The sequence below is a fragment of the Podarcis tiliguerta genome, assembly GCF_965153285.1.
Source record: "Podarcis tiliguerta genome assembly, chromosome: 12".
In the NCBI taxonomy this organism is placed as follows: Eukaryota; Metazoa; Chordata; class Lepidosauria; order Squamata; family Lacertidae; genus Podarcis; species Podarcis tiliguerta.
This window is the reverse complement of record NC_139545.1, coordinates 32,054,739-32,073,714: the sequence shown is the minus strand read 5'-3', so window position 1 is coordinate 32,073,714 and position 18,976 is coordinate 32,054,739. Positions and strand designations below refer to the sequence as shown.

Below are 18,976 nucleotides of genomic sequence, written 5' to 3'. Positions count from 1 at the left end.
CACTCCTTCAAATTAAGAGTAGTGCCACTCATATCTAAAATATACTTTAGTTTCAGTGTCTCCAGCCACTTGCTTCACTCTCCATAGACATGTTGGTATAAAGGTACCAACAAATGCTCCCTCTGTGTAATGCTCTAGAGAGGTGTAGTGATGCCATTTGCACTTCTGGGAGTTCACCCAGCATCTCTATTAATGCGAGAAAAATACAACTTTATACATAACTGTTGCCTGCCAGGAATGTACTGCATTTCAAAGGTTGCCAATATTGGGGTGCTCAGTGTCCCATTTGGAAATTGGAAAACATTTGTGGGTACCACCACAAAATGGCTATAGTAAGGCCATGGCTTGCCACAAAATGGCTGCCACAACAAAGGACAAGTAACCTGCCTAAAAAAACTGAGTGCAAGGCAGAGTTGGGTTCTGAGCCCCAGAATTCAAAGCCACTCATTTGCTTACGCAATTTTCAAAGAAAGTATTACGTTTATGACAAAGCCCCTCCTTCTTTGTACATGTTCGTTGTATGTAGACTTTGTTTGATTTTTTTTAAAATAAGAAATATATAGAGCTCTCCTGTCACCACTGCAGGATCACTCAGTAATTGATTCTCCCCACCTCGGCTTGTGTAATGATCACTTGGGAAACAGCGTGTTGATCAGTTTTTCTCCCAAATGTTGGCATTTAGGAGAGAAATAGTGACTGATGTATCCAGTGTGCCTTTTTTTTTTTTAAGGGTGGCTTAAAAAGAGCTCCTTAATGAAAAAAATGCCCAGGTTTGAAAAATCAGTCAGTTTAATTACTGTGTTTTATGAAGGCCATCACCCATTGCTGATTACTAGAGTGATAAAATCTTTGGCTTTGGTAGCCTCAGTAGGGGGTAAGCCGGTGTAAGTAGAGGCAAAGCCCAGTAATTATCACCCTAAATCCTTGTGTTTCTCATTACGATATTCCTTAATTTGTGCTACCATACAGTCTTTGAGGTCTTTAATGTACATATCGGTTCATACACCAACAGGAATAAAAGCTGTGTCTTCAGCTACACTCTTAATCTAAAATGAAATATGTGCACTTAAAGTGGTTTAACTTGCTTCCTGCCCATTCTGGAGATGTGTGTGATAGATTGTGATATGTGTATATATTAAGGCCTGCTACTGCAGTGGGAGGGACCGACGGAGCCTGTTGCAGCCGCAGCAGACCCTCCCCTGGGCCTTTTGGGGGGCGGCCGGGGCTCCTCCCAGCAGCCCACTGGGGCTTGCTGTAGCTGCGACCATCTGTCAGGGGGGCAGTGGGAGGACCCCATGGAGCCACTTGGCTGTGGAATATTGAGGGCTTTTTTGTGGGTATGGTAGTAGTGATGTATGGAAGTGAGAGCAGGACCATAAAGAAGGCTAATCACCGAAGAATTGATGCTTTTGAATTATGGTGCTGGAGGAGACTCTTGAGAGTCCCATGGACTGCAAGAAGATGAAACCTACCCATTCTGAAGGAAATCAGCCCTGAGTGCTCACTGGAAGGACAGATCCTGAAGCTGAGGCTCCAGTACTTTGGCCACCTCATGAGAAGAGAAGACTCCCTGGAAAAGACCCTGATGTTGGGAAAGATTGAGGGCACAAGGAGAAGGGGACGACAGAGGACGAGATGGTTGGACAGTGTTCTCGAAGCTACCAGCATGAGCCTGACCAAACTGCGGGAGACAGTGGAAGAGAGGAGTGCCTGGTGTGCTCTGGTCCTTGGGGTCACGAAGAGTTGGACACGACCAAACAACAATGAGCACCCAGGGCACCGAAAAGACGGCACCCTGCCTGCTGCCTCAGGTAAGGCGGATGATTTTGCCTCGTCGTGAGCATTGAAATAAGATTCAACAGCCGGTCCAGTCAACACTTGAACCTGGAATGGAGAGGAGACACCGCCTTGTCCTTTTCCTCAGGAAGCAAAATGTCTTAAGCTGACCCTGAGTCAGGCAAACCAATAAAAGGCAACAACAGCTACTCGCTGCTCACCTGCCCTTTCTCTCTCGCTTGCACCAACGGGAAGGGGCAGCCTCTTGCTCCTCTGCCTTCAATTCTCTGGGCGAGTGAGCAGCATGAACAGCAGTGGTAACAGCAAAGGGGGGGGGGAATGAGTTGCTGCCACGAATAAAGCCTTTATTCAGAGTTATCCAATAAAATATTGTTAGTATTATTATTAACGAATAATAATAATACTTACCATTTAGTTAATTGTAGATTGGTAGGGATGGTTGTTTGCAAGAATCATTTTACTGTTTTTAGAATTTGTATTTATTTGCATTTTGTCTTGTACACCCTTTTGGTGGTCGGTGAAGCAGTTTATAAATTTGCTAAATAAATAAATGTGCAGTGGTACCTCGGGTTACATATGCTTCAGGTTACATAACGCTTCAGGTTACAGACTCCGCTAACCCAGAAATAGTGGTCGCTTCAGGATGAGAACAGAAATTGTGCTCTGGCAGCGCGGCATCAGCAGGAGGCCCCATTAGCTAAAGTGGTGCTTCAGGTTAAGTACAGTTTCAGGTTAAGAACGGACCTCTGGAACGAATTAAGTACTTAACCAGAGCCTAGGACTTGCCGATCAGAAGGTTGGAAGTTCGAATCCCCGCGATGGGGTGAGCTCCCGTTGCTCGGTCCCTGCTCCTGACAACCTAGCAGTTCTAAAGCACCTCAAAGTACAAGTAGATAAATAGGTACCGCTCCGGCGGGAAGGCAAACGGTGTTTCCGTGCGCTGTTCTGGTTCGTCAGAAGCTGTTTAGTCATGCTGGCCACATGACCTGGAAGCTGTACGCTGGCTCCCTCGGCCAATAAAGCCACAACCCCAGAGTCGGCCACAACTAGACCTAATGGTCAGGGGTCCCTTTACCTTTACCTTTACCACTGTATATGTTGCTTAATGCCAAACATAGTCTTCTAAGCCATTTGCAAAGTCACGCAACATTAAAATATCAACAACCATTATTAAAAGAGGCAACAGAAGAATCCCGTTAAAATGACGCCAATTAATATGGGAGATGAACGTTTTGTGCAAGCCAGTGGAATGCCAGTACAGATGAGGCCTTTCAGCAAGGAGACCCCACTCCATAACATTGGGGTGCCAGTGTGGGGAGGGGGAGATAACGACTGCGTCTGTGTCACCTTAAGGCAGTAATCATGAGGCCACTGCAACCAGGTTCCATTTGTTATCTTAACTGGGCAGTGAAGAGAAAATTGGTATTTCTAACCTGATCCATAGTAATTTAGGGATTTTTATGTTAAGTTACAAGAGCTTAAAACTGGCTGGGTATGAAATGGGTGCTGCTTGTCACCCAGGCCATGAAATTCTACATCAAACAAATGAAATACTGAAAATCCCTGAAACAAGAAGTAATTGACTAGAAATATTATCTTATAGAATTAAAAAAAATAACCAAAATCAAAAAGTTTAAGGAAAAAATTAGAAAAATCTAGAACCTTACCCCCTTTCTTTGAATTTGGTCATTTAAGGTTTATGATTTCTCTATTTCCTTCTGAGGAAACTGAATAGTTCAGTGAAACGAGGTTTGTAGCTGGCATCCCGTTAAGGCTTTGTTCAATTCTAGGTTTTTCTAATTACTTCTCATTTCAGGGATTTTCACGGTATTTCATTTGTTTTGTGTAATTTCTCAGTTCCGCGACTGTCTTTTTCCTACTGATGAAATTCTACATCAGCTGCATGCTCTGCAACAGCAATAAGGGAAACAACACATTGCAGTCATCTAAACATGAGGACAGGCATCCCCCAGTCCATTGAGTGATCTGCAGTATCTGTCTATAAGGAAGCGGGATGACATGTTGAACTGGTCCGTAGCCTAGCTGTGGTTGTAGAGGAGCCTTCTAGCACAGCACCCTGGTTCATAAACAGATATGCTCCCGGGGCAGTGGGGGTCAGGAGGGAGAAGCTGTACTGAATTTCCTAATATTGTACAACATCTTAATGTGGAAGAAGGAAAATGCACTTTTAAAAGTAATATAGCATCATTAACATTGTGTAGCATCTTAATAAAGAACCATGAAATAGTGTATTTAAAATAACAAATTTAGCCAGGATGAGGAGGGAAGTAAACTTATTTCCCAAGAACATTTTCTTGTTTTTTTCTATATACACACAGTAAGATCAGCTTGACTAGGAAATTGTTACAGCTATTTCCCTGCGCTACAGGGAATTGAGTGAAAAAAATGTTCAGTGCCAATATGGGTTAAAGCGATATCACATTAATGTAATGGTGTTCTTGTTTGTGAAATTCAGCTGAACAGGCATGCTCTCCTCCTTACTAGTACCAGCATATGTTTTCTGGAGGAATATCTTCTAAAACAAGAATTCGTTTGTATAATTAATCATCTTTATGATTCTTCTGTGGTTTGAGCCTGTCACTTTCAATAGCAACCTTGGTTGTGAGGGAGGACTTAATTATGGTGTTAAAATGCTTTTTCCTTAATGGTTGGTGAAGTTGTGTGTTGTATAAATGTATGGCGCAATGGAATGTATGTCTTGATAAGGAGCCGGTTAGCCTAAAATTGCAGCACATTACGGAAGAGTTCAGGACATTAATTTGCTCCGTAGAAAAGCGGAAACGACATATTTGAACTATAATTTTATGGTATTTGCAGGCGCTTTGGCTGTGATCCAGCAGACCGCAAGTACACAGGTTTGGTGGCTTTTAAAAAAGCAAAAGATCCATACATTCCTCATGCCAGCCAGGCAGTTCCTTGCCTTTCCGTAGCAGACAGCCAGAGCCTGTGACGCTTGCAAGCTTTCGGAAAACAGCTCTTGAGAATTATTAATTTTCAGAGGCAGCCACCTGCTTTAAAAAATGAAAAAGAGGTACCTCGTGTTAGGCATTTATTTGTATGTCTTTTTGGAATTTGTATTCTACCCCGTAGAAAGTGTCTCAGGACAGCTTAAAATAAATAATAATAAAATCAGTGTCAATATAAAAGGAAGCATACATTCATAACTAAATTGATACACCGAAGAGGTGTCACAGAAAGCAAGTTAACTAATTTCTCACTGGAGGCATCCCAGATAAAATTTTTCAGTTAATTTGTACCCCACCTCAAATCCCTCCAAATCAGTATCTTTTTAATTTATTCAATTTCAGTTAATTCTCCAACTGATCCTGCTCCACATCAATCCAGTTCTCTTCAGTTAACCACACTTATTAGAGATCTTAAACATATGCGTTTCCCCAAATTAATATCCTACCAGGAACCTGGGTCATCTCCCAGTTCAGTTTCCCCTTCTAGTCATTTCCCACCCAGAAGCACTTAGTGTAGTTCAAGATTTGTGGCTTGGCCCCCTTGGGAAAGAGCCACAGCTCAGTGGTAGAGCATCTGCTTTGCATGCAGAAGGTTGCAGGTTCAATCCCCGGCGTCTCCCGGTAATACTGGAAATGTCCTATTTCTGAAACCCTGGAGAGCTGCTGCCAGTCAGTGTAGATAATACTGAGCTATATGGACCAATGGTCTGATTTGGTATAAGGCAACATCCTATGTTCAGCCGTAGCAACATCTCTTCTGTCAACTGAGATTTACACCTCTGACAAAGAGGATTCCAGTTTGCTGGTGTGTATACTATAATACATTTGTGAATGTTTAAGGTGTCACAAGGCATTTTGTTATTTTTGCTGGAGCCCAACTAACCCTTAAAGAGAACCACTGCCAGTTTAGTACAGGATGCAGAATGGACTGTAAGTGTTAATATTTTTGTTGGAGTTCTTTTCTCAATGCAGTAAGATATAGAAAGCTAAAGTAAATTTTAAAAAGAACCTGAAAATTGCTACAAAAGGTACAAATAGAATACTGTACGAAGTCCTCTCTTAAAGGTTGTTCTTAGCCCTTGCCACCCACAGAAGGTAATAGGCCTCCCCTTGGGATTTTTCCTTTCTGCTCTGAGCCAAATAGGCAGAATGAACCATTATTGGATTTCCCGAGGCCGGTGAAGCTTTGGAGTCGGCAAGGATGCCTGGACTTTCTTTGGTTCAAAAAGTTTGTGGGGAGGGTTGGATTGGAGTGAGATGCAGAACCATCAAGATCAAGCCAACAGTGAAGATGGTGCTGTGGAAAATGAGGGGGAAATGTTAGTGCAGTTCTTTAAACGGTAGGCAGTTTGGCCAACTTGCTAATTTGCTTAACATTATCTAAGCAGGGGGGATGTGGGTGGCGCTGTGGGTTAAACCACAGAGCCTAGGACTTGCCAATCAGAAGGTTGGCGGTTCGAATCCCCGCAACGGGGTGAGCTCCTGTTGCTCGGTCCCTGCTTCTGCCAACCTAGCAGTTAGAAAGCACGTCAAAGTGCAAGTAGATAAATAGGTACCGCTCTGGCGGGAAGGTAAATGGCGTTTCCGTGCGCTGCTCTGGTTCGCCAGAAGCGGCTTCGTCATGCTGGCCACATGACCTGGAAGCTGTACGCCGGCTCCCTCAGCCAATAAAGCGAGATGAGCGCCGCAACCCCAGAGTCGGTCACGACTGGACCTAATGGTCAGGGGTCCCTTTACCTTTACCTATCTAAGCAGGAACTTGTAGACGTCCAGAGGTTGCTCTCCATCCCTCCCAGAGATGATGGGACATGCAATGTCCTGAGAACTGGAAGGTCACATGTTCCCAACCCTTATCTCTTAAGGCTTAGCCAAACACTTCAATTTCGAGGGTTTTGTCTGAGGTGCGCCTGAACTTTTAGCTCTGTGTGTGTTTCGCCAGTGGAAAAAATCTGGTGCGTGTGCCTGTAGGGATCCTGCGGTTTCTTATCTTTTGCTGCTGCAACTCCCATGATCTGTAACAGCCGCCCCCGAACACTGCAAAGAGACACAGTTCGCAGCAGAGGTTAATCAAGATGAAAACCCACAAATGAACTTTATGGAAGGGGGCTGGTATGTAGAGTTCCTGCGATACCTGCTGTGTGTTGAGCGGAGACAGTCTTTAGCCCGTCTGTGGTATCCCACCCCTTCAGTTAAGCACACCAGTATATACACAGAGCTGATTAAAATCATCTGCATGCAGTTTTCTGGCTTCAACCTCTCGCCGGTGGTTTCATCCATTGTTAGCAATGATGCTCGGCTCTCTGAAGAGTTAAGCGCAGTGGTACTCCAGCTATGTGAACAGGGTGCTTTCGGTTACTTTGGTGGCCTTCCTCCCCCCCCCCTTCAGATTACCTCCCACTTTGTTTCCAGCCATGTGTGTGGCATTGGGAGTTGCCTGGAAAAATACAGACTTTTTCAGACTATATATAAAGAAAAATAATGAAGGAGTTTTGATACTACCGCAGGATCAAAGCCAGAAAAGGTGTGTGCTCATATATATATATATATGCGTGCAAGCAGACCCCATAGGGAGAAAGAAAGCTATATGGATTTCTAATTTTTTCCTTACTGGGTTCGTCTTCTGTGTAAGATTTGGGAAGGAGTGTTGCATTTACGATTGTCTTCATGCAATGTTTCATCCTTTTGCAAATTTTAATTATTTATTTTTAATACGTCTGTGCCTATACTTCTTTTTCTTTTGTCTTGATTTGAGTATCTGTCACTCTGAATGAATCCATGCAGGAAAGCTTTGCTGGGTTGGGACCAGACTGACGGAGTTACGCTGTAGCCCCCTTGAGAGCCAGTGTGTTGATAGTGGTTAGAGCCTCGGACTAGGACCTGGGAGACTGGGATTCAAATCGGTACTCGGCAATGAAGCTCACTTAGGTGACCTTGGGCCGGTCACTGCCTAACCTACTTCACAGGGTTGTTGGGATCAAACAAGGACGGGAAGAACCAAGTATGCCATCTTGAGTTCCTGGGGGGGGGGGGGAATATTGGGATATAAATGCAAGAAATAAATAAATGGGGCAAGTTAATCAAAGGGACGCGGGTGGCGCTGTGGGTTAAACCACAGAGCCTAGAACTTGCCGATAAGAAGGTCGGCAGTTCGAATCCCAGTGATGAGGTGAGCTCCCGTTCCTCGGTCCCTGCTCTTGCCAACCTAGCAGTTTGAAAGCACGTCAAAGTGCAAGTAGATAAATAGGTACTGCTCCGGCGAGAAGGCAAATGGTGTTTCCGTGTGCTGCTCAGTTTATTCGATCTGCAGCCCTTGTACAAGTGCCATGCAACACCTGCTCTTTACTTGTAAGGAGTCATTCCTTTAGAGCAGGCATAGGCAAACTGCGACCCTCCAGATGTTTTGGAACTACAGTTCCCATCATCCCTAGCTAACAGGACCCGTGGTCAGGAATGATGGGAATTGTAGTCTCAAAACATCTGGAGGGCCGGAGTTTGCCTATCCCTGCGTTAGAGTGACAGCACCTGAAATTTGGAACTCCCTGTCTATTGACATTAGGCTGGCAATATCATTGTCCTCTTTTATATGCTTGCTGAAAACTGTTCTGTTTACGGCAGGCCTATCCAAACACATGATTTGGTTTTAACTGGTCTTAAATTAGTTGTAGATGTACAATCCTACAATTCTATGAATCTGTTGTTTTAAGATATTTATAACAATTTTAAATGTTTTAAATACAGAGGTACCTCGGGTTAAGTACTTAATTCGTTCCGGAGGTCCGTTCTTAACCTGAAACTGTTCTTAACCTGAAGCACCACTTTAGCTAATGGGGCCTCCCGCTGCTGCCGTGCCGCCGGAGCACAATTTCTGTTCTCATCCTGAAGCAAAGTTCTTAACCCGAGGTAATATTTATGGGTTAGCAGAGTCTGTAACCTGAAGCGTATGTAACCTGAAGCGTATGTAACCCGAGGTACCACTGTATATATTTATTTTATTTTTAATTACAGGTGTCTCTGCTGCCCTGGTAGGAAGAATGGGCTATAAATCAGTCAGTCAGTCAGTCAGTCAGTCAGTCAATCAATCAATTAAAATAACTTAAAGCGGCAGCCAGACTGAGATAGGTTTATTAAGACACCTTAGTGTTCAACATAACAGTTTCCTGTTTCTCTTAAAATCCCAAATATGCTACTGAGGAAGGAAGAAACTTAAAGCTTTTAACTTAAATTGTTTGGTCAGTCACTCATGTATGTGTTATAAATCAGGTATTTGACAGTATCATTCTAGAATCCAGTTCCTTCTTACCCTGTTGTCTAGTTCCTTGCATGACTGAATCGTGAAGAAATCTTTACGTGCAAAACTGTTTGCAACAAATCTCATTCCATATCAAATGCATTTCTTACGGTTTGTGTGCAGACAACTTCAGGATGGCAAAAGCTGTGCTTGGAGTAAAGAGTTAATGCACTCCTGAGATAGGGTTTTTCTGATCTTTCCTAAAATGCTTCTGTTAAATTGAAAGATTATAAGGATGCTGATAAACCACACGTGCTCTTTATTTTGAAGCCTCATCTTAGTCATTATAACCATTTGCCTGGCTGATGCTATTGGAGGAACCAAGCTAAAATTAACCCAAACTCTTTTTTTTTTGGCGGTCCTTAATTAGCCAGCTTTACAAAATCTTTTTAACTAGCTCTCTTGAAACCAAACATAATTTAGAATGGAATATATAAAAATGAGAACCCTGAGATGGAAATTTTAGTGAATCTGCATTACAGGCTTCAGATAAAGAAAGAAGAAGTGTGTGTGTGTGTGTGTGTGTGTGTGTGTGTGTATCTGTCCAAATATATATTTGAATAGGAAACATAAAATCCAAATGGCACCTCTCTGACATTCATTTTTGTAAAATGATATGCAAGGATATGGATGGAAGTTGAAGGTGGTACAGTGGTACCCAACCCTGGTAGTTTGTCTCCTGAAGCAACTGTGGCAGCAGGCACACTATACCTTTAAAAGAGTACCCCAAGCTACATACTTGCTCCAAGAGCAGGCCGCCTCCCATAGGGAGGTGTCTCAGTCTTATCTGGATTGAGCTTCAGTTTGTTGGCTCTCATCCAGTCCATTACCGAGGCAAGACACTGGTCCAGCACGTCCACTGTCTCACTTGCCGATGTAAAGGAGAGATAGAGCTGAGTGTCATCAGCATATTGCTGACAATGTACTCCAAAACTCTATAGACGACCCCACTTGGTGGTTCCATGTAGAAGTTAAAAACTGCAGGGGAGATAAAAATGGAACCCTGAGGAACCCCATGTTAAAGGCTCCATGGGGCGGAGGAGTGCTCCTCAAGCACCCCCCTCTCGAAATGACCATCCAAGCAGGACCAGAATCACCACAAAGCATCACCACCCACCCCCAACTCGGATAGAGGCTCCAGAGGGATACTATGGTCAAGAGAAGATCAAGGAGAATTAATAGGGACACATTTCCCTCTCCTTCGTCCGACAGAGGTGACCAAAGCAGTTTTTGTGCCCAAACCAGGAGAAATTCAATTAGGTACACATTTAAAGCCAAATCTATCAGAATTCCACTTTCCAAAATGATGTGAACCGACAAACAGCCATCCTTCAAAATTCACATTTTTACCCGAACTTTGTGATGCAGTTCTCCAACCCAACACTGTTTACAAAAATGTGTGTATTAGGGGGAAGTGTGCATAAAAAGGAAGATATTAATGAAAATAGCATACACAAGTGCATTATATTAGGGGAAATTGCTTGTACTGTAGTCCATTAAACTGCATATACAAATGTGTTTTCTAGGAGAAATTTGCACTAAAATGCTGGTGAGTTTTCATATGGATTTAAACGGGGGGGGGGGGAATCAGAAATTGTTGCCAGATGTGGAGAACTGAATTTAAGATTGGAAAAATGGAGGCAACTGAAATGGACAGATCCTTTCTTCTGCACTTGTATTACAAATTTGCATAAGGTGCATAAAAGGATTGTCTGGTTTTATGGCTCACTAGCAATAATGGGACACATACCCCAGATGCTCAGTGTCAGTCACACTGCTTCCTGCCTTGAAAGACGTTCCTTTCCAGCCATCTACGTTGCATAATTTCTTTAAGCAGTTACTTTCTCCTACAGCATCCAGCGAGAGATTACAGACTTTACGGAGCTGTAAAAATGTGCATGGTTAATTTAAATTCATGTTGCCGGCTTATAGGGTCGGAGTCTATGAAAATGTACACAGAGGAAGCAGTCTGGTGATTGTTTCAATCTTGTTTTGTATTATCTCTCAAAAATTGCAAGACTAGATTCGGCTAGAATGGATTCTGGGGTGGGGTGGGATTGTCCCGTGGTATCACTAAAGCACCCTAGCACCCATTCCATTGAAATACATATCCCGCTCGGAGCATACTTTTGTCCTGTCTTCATAAGAATAAAGTGAAAAAAGGAACAATTTTACCAGGTATTTTCAGTGTTAAGAGGTAGGAGAAGAAATTCTGATCAGCTTGCATAATATTCGCTTGCTCTAGAGATGCTTAGCATTTTTATTATATACCTTTTCTGTAGCTGTACTGAGAAACAGGGCAGAGCAAAAATGCCCCCTGCCCCCTCTCAAATCTCGCTGCATAATGATTTCAGAAATATGACATGGTGCATACATTTTTAACATGTGTAACCCATCCTGGAGTTCCATTCTAACTGCAGTGTAGTATCGCCCTGGCCGTGTCCAACTGCTGCTATTATAACATTCCGACCTTAACTTATAGCAGAGATAGGGAGCCTGTGGCCCTCTCATTGGACTCCACCTCCCGTCAGCCCCAGCTAACATGGCCACTGGGCAGGGATGGTGGGAAAGCCACAGCTTCCTTATCCCCGACTTGTTGGGGTCTTCTACTGTAGTGGGACATCTCCTTCCAAACCAACACTTTCAGATAGCAGGGAAGCTAGGCCAGTCTGATTCAGTGCCATCATTACTGAGATGCATAAACACAAAGAGCACATCTCAAACCAAGGCTGATGAGATCATGTTGTGGCGAAACATGATTTATAAACTGCGTAAATAAATGCTTAATGTTTGAAAGTCTAAATAGGCTTGCCTACATCAACCAGAGGGACGCAGGTGGCGCTGTGGGTTAAACCACAGAGCCTAGGACTTGCTGATCAGAAGGTCGGCAGTTCGAATCCCCACGATGGGGTGAGCTCCCGTTGCTCGGTCCCTGCTCCTGCCAACCTAGCAGTTCGAAAGCATGAAGTGCAGGTAGATAAACAGGTACCGCTCCGGCAGGAAGGTAAACGGCGTTTCCGTGCGCTGCTCTGGTTTGCCAGAAGCGGCTTAGTCATGCTGGCCACATGACCCGGAAGCTGTACGCCGGCTCCCTCGGCCAATAAAGCGAGATGAGCGCCGCAACCCCAGAGTTGGTCATGACTGGACCTAATGGTCAGGGGTCCCTTTACCTTTACATCAACCAGAAAAGGGTTTTGTTGGTTTTAAAGGTATCGATAGCATTTGGTTGGATTCTGCCATTTGTTAACATGATGAAAATGTGCCATGTTCAGCATTTTATCCTACAGCATTTTATCCTACAGCATTTTTATCCTATATCTAGCCATCCATCCATCTATTTATCTATCTAGTATCACTGTAGGGGCTAACTTGTGGTCCTCCAGATGCTGAACTATATTGCTGATCAGCCCTAGCCAGCAGTAGGCAGGATGCTTTTAGCAATATCTTTAGGCAAGCCTAAGAAAAATAACACCATAACTGTTCAACTGGCTGTTAACATACCCCATCATAGATTTTTATAAAACACCCAGTTGCATCATTCCTCCAAGAGGGCTGCTGTAAACAGAATAATGGACTGTCAAAACAGTGTGGCTTAAGACCTCCCTTTGTCCAGTCTTAATTTCTCCGCGCCACTGTCTGTTTAATTCTTGCAGCTTGCTATACCGCACAACGATGAGTGGACCCGATTTGCCCGGACTCTGGTGGAAATCCGTGCCAACAGAGCCGACAGCGAAGAAGAAGGAACCATGGAGATCTCTGCCTAGAAGAGAGAAAGGTGTCCTTCCCTTTGTAGCCACCTGCCCTCTGTTGATTGCAGTCATGTTCCGTGTCAAGTCAGTATTGTTGTGGCTTTCCATGCCAGTGTTGCTGCCAGCATTCCCCAGGGTTCCGATTTCTCCATATTAATCGCGTTGTGCTTCAAGCCGTCTGAAAATATCCAGAGCGTTTTCATGCTTCATATTTCTTTTTGAGAAGTTTACGAATGAGAGGACAAATCAAGCCCAAGCGGGTTCAGTTGTTGCCTTTTAAATCCTTTAGTAGCTGCAGTAACTAGCTAGGAACTCCTGAATAAACTTGGGCTCACGCGCGTTTCTGGCACAGTCCTATTAAATCCATATGAAGTCAGATATGATTGGGTACAGATGTGGTGCGCTTCGCAACATGGGACTGGGCCAGAGACTTTTAGATGTGGTGTTTCACATGGTGACTTACATTATGAATGGATGTACTATACGAACATTGCTGCTCCTTATTTATTGCGGTGTGCTGCATGGAACATATTTATTTGAAAGCATTAAAATAAACGATCCCAAAGCATGTGCATAACGAGCAAACTGCATTGTCTCTGCATGCCTGTTGGGGTTATGTCGAGTCCCAAACAACTATTACTGGATGTCACTTTTTACTAAAATGAAATCTGTAAAAGGGTTTGGTTGAATAAACAGAACTTTCTAAAATCGCCTATTAATCCTAGATACTTTAGCAATATTTCATGTGCAGTTGGTCCCCGGCACTCATTGCAGGATACCACTAATGGTCTGAATGAGGAAGTGTTGTTTCAGAAGTAGACAGAGGCAACGGCAGTAAAATGTGTCAGAGCTGTTCTGTAGCCACATTTTGTTGGTTTTCTTCTTGATAAAATTATTTCCGTTACTGGTCAGTCAGAGAATTGTAACTTCTGGGGTAGTAACATTGATTAGATGAACAGGGTTTTGTTTTTCTTGGAGTGGTAAGAGTCAATATTACTTGTTCAGATTTGCACCGGTAATACAAATGCACAACCATAATTAATCTTACCGGCGAGATTTCTGTGGGCCATTCTGATGCTTCATATGTATAGACCCATGTGTAAATTTAAGCTCTGAGCTTCTGCAGCTTCCCAGGCACACGGGCCAATTTTCCACTGTTAGCGCTCAAATTACTGCAGAATCTGTCTGTGCACTTACACAAGGTCTGACATTACTTCCTCTGTTCAGCTGCAACCATTGGGATGGTCCATTGGGAGGGCTTTGGAGTCCTGCCTGCCCATCCGGCTTCCATCAGTCCCACCCACCACGGTCAATGGTCAGGGATGGTGAAGAGCTACAAGTTTCCCATCCCTACATTGGTATCCAAATTGGACATACCTTCCTAGTCCACTGTTAAATGATCCAAAATAAGTGTCTTTTGTCAATGGAATGGGACTGGCAGTGTCTCAAGGTGAGGGTTGTTTGGATACTGGTTAAGCTCCACGTCAGCATCTTTCATCCTAACCTGCTCAAAATGATGCAGAGGACCAGTTTGGTCCAGATACTTGGCTTTACAGAGAGAGCCAAAGCAAAAAAAGCAAAACTACACATTTTGGTCCTATTGTTCACAATTCCATTTTTTTCTCTCTGCAGCCACGCATCTGCCAACTGGCACCATCCGTTTTGTCCCCGGACTTTGCCAAAATATAGTTGTTGGATTTAGCGCCCTGTATTTCCTGCAAAGTTGCAGCGCTGCCTCTTAGGCGGCAAGTAGGACTACTTTCTAAAGTACACACAGAGAGTGGTTAAAAAAGCACAATTTGTTCAAGTGCTGTTTCTGGGTTATTTGCTGTGTTTAACTTCCCCAGGGAGTTCCATAATGAAAGTATCTTGAGGTTTACTTATTTCCAAACCAGCCAGTAATTTATTATGTATAATCATTAGATTTAAAATATGTCCTTTAGCGTAAGCAGCACAGCTAAACGGCTCAAGTGACAAAACGATGCTTCCATTTCCAAAGTGCTTTTTACGCTGCTCGTTTTCCACAGTGCGGAGCCTAATCAGAACCGATGAACCGAATGCACAGCCACACCAATTGGGCTGTGTTCATCGGACGCGTCCAAGGAACCAACGTGGCAAAAAGGTCCTCCTTGGTGGCACATTCAGGGCACTCTTGCCCTGAAGTCTTGGTGCAGTTAAAGTGATGGCTGCTCTTATCAATAGCGCTGCAGTCCTTACCCTATCCCTACTACAGCTGACTGGCTGAGGTTAAGACAACAGGATCTTGCTTGTTAAATTTGTGGCAGAATTTGAGGTTTGAACAAGGTGGGTCGGGGAGACTGCTCAGCATCCAGCTCAAATTCTCAGCCAGGACACAACTACAGTGCCCATACAAGGCACAGCAGGGCTTTATAAATTCACAGCCTGGCCTTCTTTTCATGAAGAAGTCAAGTTGGCAAAGTCCCATCTAAGCCTGCTCCCAGCCAATGCTTAGGCACCTTCTATTTGAACCTTTAAATGGCTGCTGAAAACTTTTTTGTTCTGCCAGGCTTATGCAGGCAATTAAGAATAGGTAATAGTAGTACCAGATTTTAATTTTTATGTGTGTTTTTAAGTATATATAGATATTATTGTAAAACATTTTGATATTTCTTATAATAGCGACCAGTGTATAAATATTTTTCTTAAAATAAATGCACGGAGTTCGGTTCTGCTGCAAACACCCAAAGCTTGTTTAATGAAGGCCCTTGCTCTTAATTGAGACGTAGAACTTTAACCAATCAGTTCTATTAAATCAATAAAAATGGCAGTATTCCGATTTTACGTTTTAAGTAATAATTTGTGGAGAATTAGATCCAGTTAGTGGCTTTAGTTAACGCTTTAAAAAGATCCAAGGCAAACTTTTTTATTACTATTAAAAACCAAAGCCTACATCCATTTTATAAAAATGGGACGAGCTTTTAAAAAGCTACCGGTGGTCTCAGCATGGGAAAACAGGCCATGTGGTGGCATCCGTGACAGATGGCTTGCACTGCGAAGCCTTTCTAGGCACATGTTGCAATACTTGTTAAAAGCAAGAAAAGAGTTTAGGCCTCAATGACCTATCCTCTCTCAGTCCCCTTAACGAAGTACAGCTCCCATAATTCTTTGCAGGAAGCTGTGATTGTTTTAAAGTGGTGTCATGGCACTTTCAATTGATGGCCTTTTGTTGTTGTTGTTTAGTCGTTCAGTTGTGTCCGACTCTTCGTGACCCCATGGACCAGAGCACGCCTTTATGTGGCCTTAATGTTGGTCTCAGTTTCCCACTAAACTCTGCAAGGCAACCCCACACACCACCCCTTCCAAAAGAAGGCAAAATATTTAATCTGGTTGTTGTTGTTGTTATTGTATTTTTGTTTTTTTAAAAAATCTGTTTTAATTCATCAAAATTATTCAGAATTTCCACACAAATATTTTTCAATTACAAGCTGGCAGTTAAGGCAGATACCATTGATACAGTGCATGGATTTTTCTATTGCATTTATTTAAACAAGCAGCAGGTTACTCTAAGTGCACCAACACAAAAAACAAGAATCCAAATATCAGCAGGGCCTGGTGTGACCCCCTTGGGCACAGCCTCCATTAGTGTCGACGAAAGCTGTGCTGGAGCCCCGAGCCAAATAGCACTGAAGAATGTATAGCTACGCCTCTCGATGGCTCGTGTCTTTTGGTGTTGAATTTTCATCTCATGTGGTACGATGCTCTTCCATAAAGTGCAGACTATGGAAAAAATTACATTTCTCGCCCCACCCCCCAACCCCACAAGCCTTCTGATACCAGGAACAGAATATAATTGCTAAACGCTCGTCGATGTGGTTTCAGTTAGAAAAACATGTTCCCCATAAAACCCTCCTAATACAATCCAGGAATTCAACTTGTGCGTGTAGTACTCATGTAAAATACAGTCACTCTTGGCAAGAGTCAGGTACCGCTCGTATCGACACCTTTCGAATCCTCCAGTACGGATGCAAATGGAATGTGTCCCCAATTCTTAGACGCACTGTCTAAATTGTTCTGCGTTGAGCACCATGATCTCTGTTGAATAGCCAACATGCAGCCATGACGACAGGACAGCCCTCCCCGAAACACACCACCCTCCCCAACAAGAAGAGCAGTTGCATACAAACGTCTTTCCCCAAATGAGCCCAAGTACATTCACGACCCCAGGTATGTGCAAGAAAGAACAAAAATGCATTCATGGACCCAAACCGATAAGACTACTCTAGCAAGAATTTCACAGTGATCTGATAAAAGGAAGCGCAGAGACCAATGATTCACACTTAAAAGATGGGGAGCAGGTGGGAAGAAAGACTTGCAGATCAGGTGGTGCTGGGTTGAGACCGGAAAGCTAAAGGAATGAAGTATTAAGACTGATCAGATGAATGGCTCTTTCCCAACATTCTGTAAAAGGAAGTCGCTGCCTTGTGGTCAGACAGGCGCTGCCTTTGAGGTAGGTGGCGAAGACCGAAATCGAGGTAAGTAAAGTCCAAATTTGTTTTCAATTCCTGCAAAAGTGGCAACGGCCAACTTGTAGCCCCCCACATGGTCGGGATTCGGTGCAGGTAGGGTGATCCTTGTTTTCAGAACGGCTTCCGATCCAGCTGGCTTCCTGGAACACATATTTTATCAAGTGTGATTATGCAGCCTTCCACCCTAAAAGTAAAGTTCTTTCCAGAGAAAAAGAGCCCCCCGCCCACAAGAGCTTGCCTGGGACAAAATGCTATTTGGTTCCGCCTCTCTCCAAACTCCCTCCCATCCGTGGCTATTCCTCCTGGTCATTGGGAACATCAGCACTCAGTCTTATGGAAGAGTTGGTATCTGGGGCTGGGGAAGGGCCATAGCTCAGTGGTAGTGCATCTGCTTTTTATGCAGAAGGTCCCGGGTTCCATCCCCAGCAACTCCAGGTAAGCCAATGCCCTGACTGAAACAGGGCAGACAATACTGAGCTAGATGGGAAGATTCCTATAATCTTCTTTTTTCTCTTTTGTACCAATTTCTTATGCAATCCTTTCAGACAGCAAGCCACCGTTTTATGAACTTTAGTCCGCTGACCGAGATGCTCTTTGACTACAGTTCCCATCATCCCTGGCCCCTGGTCTTGCTGGCTGGGGCTGATGGAAGGTGGAGCCCAACAGCATCTGGGGTGGAGAATGTTTTACATACCTGTATAAAAATAAAGTCCTATAATCTCCAGCAGCTGCCTATAAAGCAGCACAGTAGAAGTACGTTAAAAATTACTTTGAGACTCACCCAGCAATCTGTTCAGTGCGAAATCTGTTTTGAGTGTCGGCAGAAGAGGTGAAAACATGGAAACTTAAGGTGACATGATGCATCAGTGAGGCAAGTCTTAACACTAGTGTTGAGGAGACTTCTCAATCTCATCAACAGCATTGCAGTATTAACAGCATGCCAACACCACTGCACTCTACCGTGCCAAAGGTTTCTAATGATTTTAATTTTTTTTATTGGCAGATGGAAAAATGAAAGTTTTTCTTCTGTATCTTTCACTAATGGGTTTTCCCCCTTCCCCCCCTTATTCTTCTCTCTCTATTTTCTTTCTTTCTTCCTTCCTTGTTTTTTGGCTTTTGTTTTTCAGCTTTCTCCTATTTCTTTGGAGTCCTATGTCTGGGGCCTTTATTAGAGTTCATAGATTGTATACTCATGGGGGTAGTAGAGGGTTGATGGAGGGCCCTGGATGATGACCAGGAAAATGCTGGTCCCCCAGGATATGAGGCTGGGAGGAGAAAGGAAAGACCCCAGGTGGGAGCTGGGAGGAGCTACTGTCCTCTGTGGGTGGCAAGGACCAGAAACTACTTTTAAGAGAGAACTTCGTTTGGAAATCAATAAAACTATGTTGCTTTGTTTTGTTTTTAAAGAAAGGGCTTCGGAATTTCACTTCGTCGATTTGTATCTTCTGTAGTTGTAATTTTATTGTATTATGGGAAAATCTTAATAAACAGTCTTTTTTAAAAACCCTACTGCACTCTGTAATGGATCTTCCCTTTGCCATTTAACTACTTGTGTTCCTCTTCCTGTCTGCGCTCATGTACATGACAAGCACTGGTGTTTAAAAGTGTATCTCCCCTGAGCTTTAGTGACCCTTAATTCATAAAGAAAATCTGGAGCGCTTTATGACT

At 43.5% G+C, this 18,976-nt stretch overlaps 2 protein-coding genes across 8 annotated transcripts in view; one reads left to right on the top strand and one right to left on the bottom strand.

Moving 5' to 3' along the window:
* Positions 1-18,814, top strand: part of DYNC1I1 (dynein cytoplasmic 1 intermediate chain 1) — a 225,736-nt gene extending 206,922 nt beyond the window's left edge. For 5 of the 6 annotated variants that reach the window (XM_083405396.1, XM_083405397.1, XM_083405400.1 and 2 more), the window contains one exon: positions 12,726-13,529. In XM_083405396.1, coding sequence (XP_083261522.1) covers positions 12,726-12,836 — 111 coding nt within the window. In that variant the 3' untranslated portion in view covers positions 12,837-13,529. Of the gene's footprint in view, positions 1-12,725; positions 16,001-16,063 lie in introns of those variants that run through there. The other variant, XR_014503520.1, reaches the window with a different exon arrangement.
* SLC25A13 (solute carrier family 25 member 13) overlaps positions 16,172-18,976 on the bottom strand; it is a 107,698-nt gene continuing 104,893 nt past the window's right edge. For both annotated transcript variants that reach the window (XM_083405395.1, XM_083405394.1), the window contains one exon: positions 16,172-17,448. In XM_083405395.1, the coding sequence (XP_083261521.1) occupies positions 17,268-17,448 (181 nt within the window). In that variant the 3' untranslated portion in view covers positions 16,172-17,267. The remainder of the gene's footprint in view (positions 17,449-18,976) is intronic.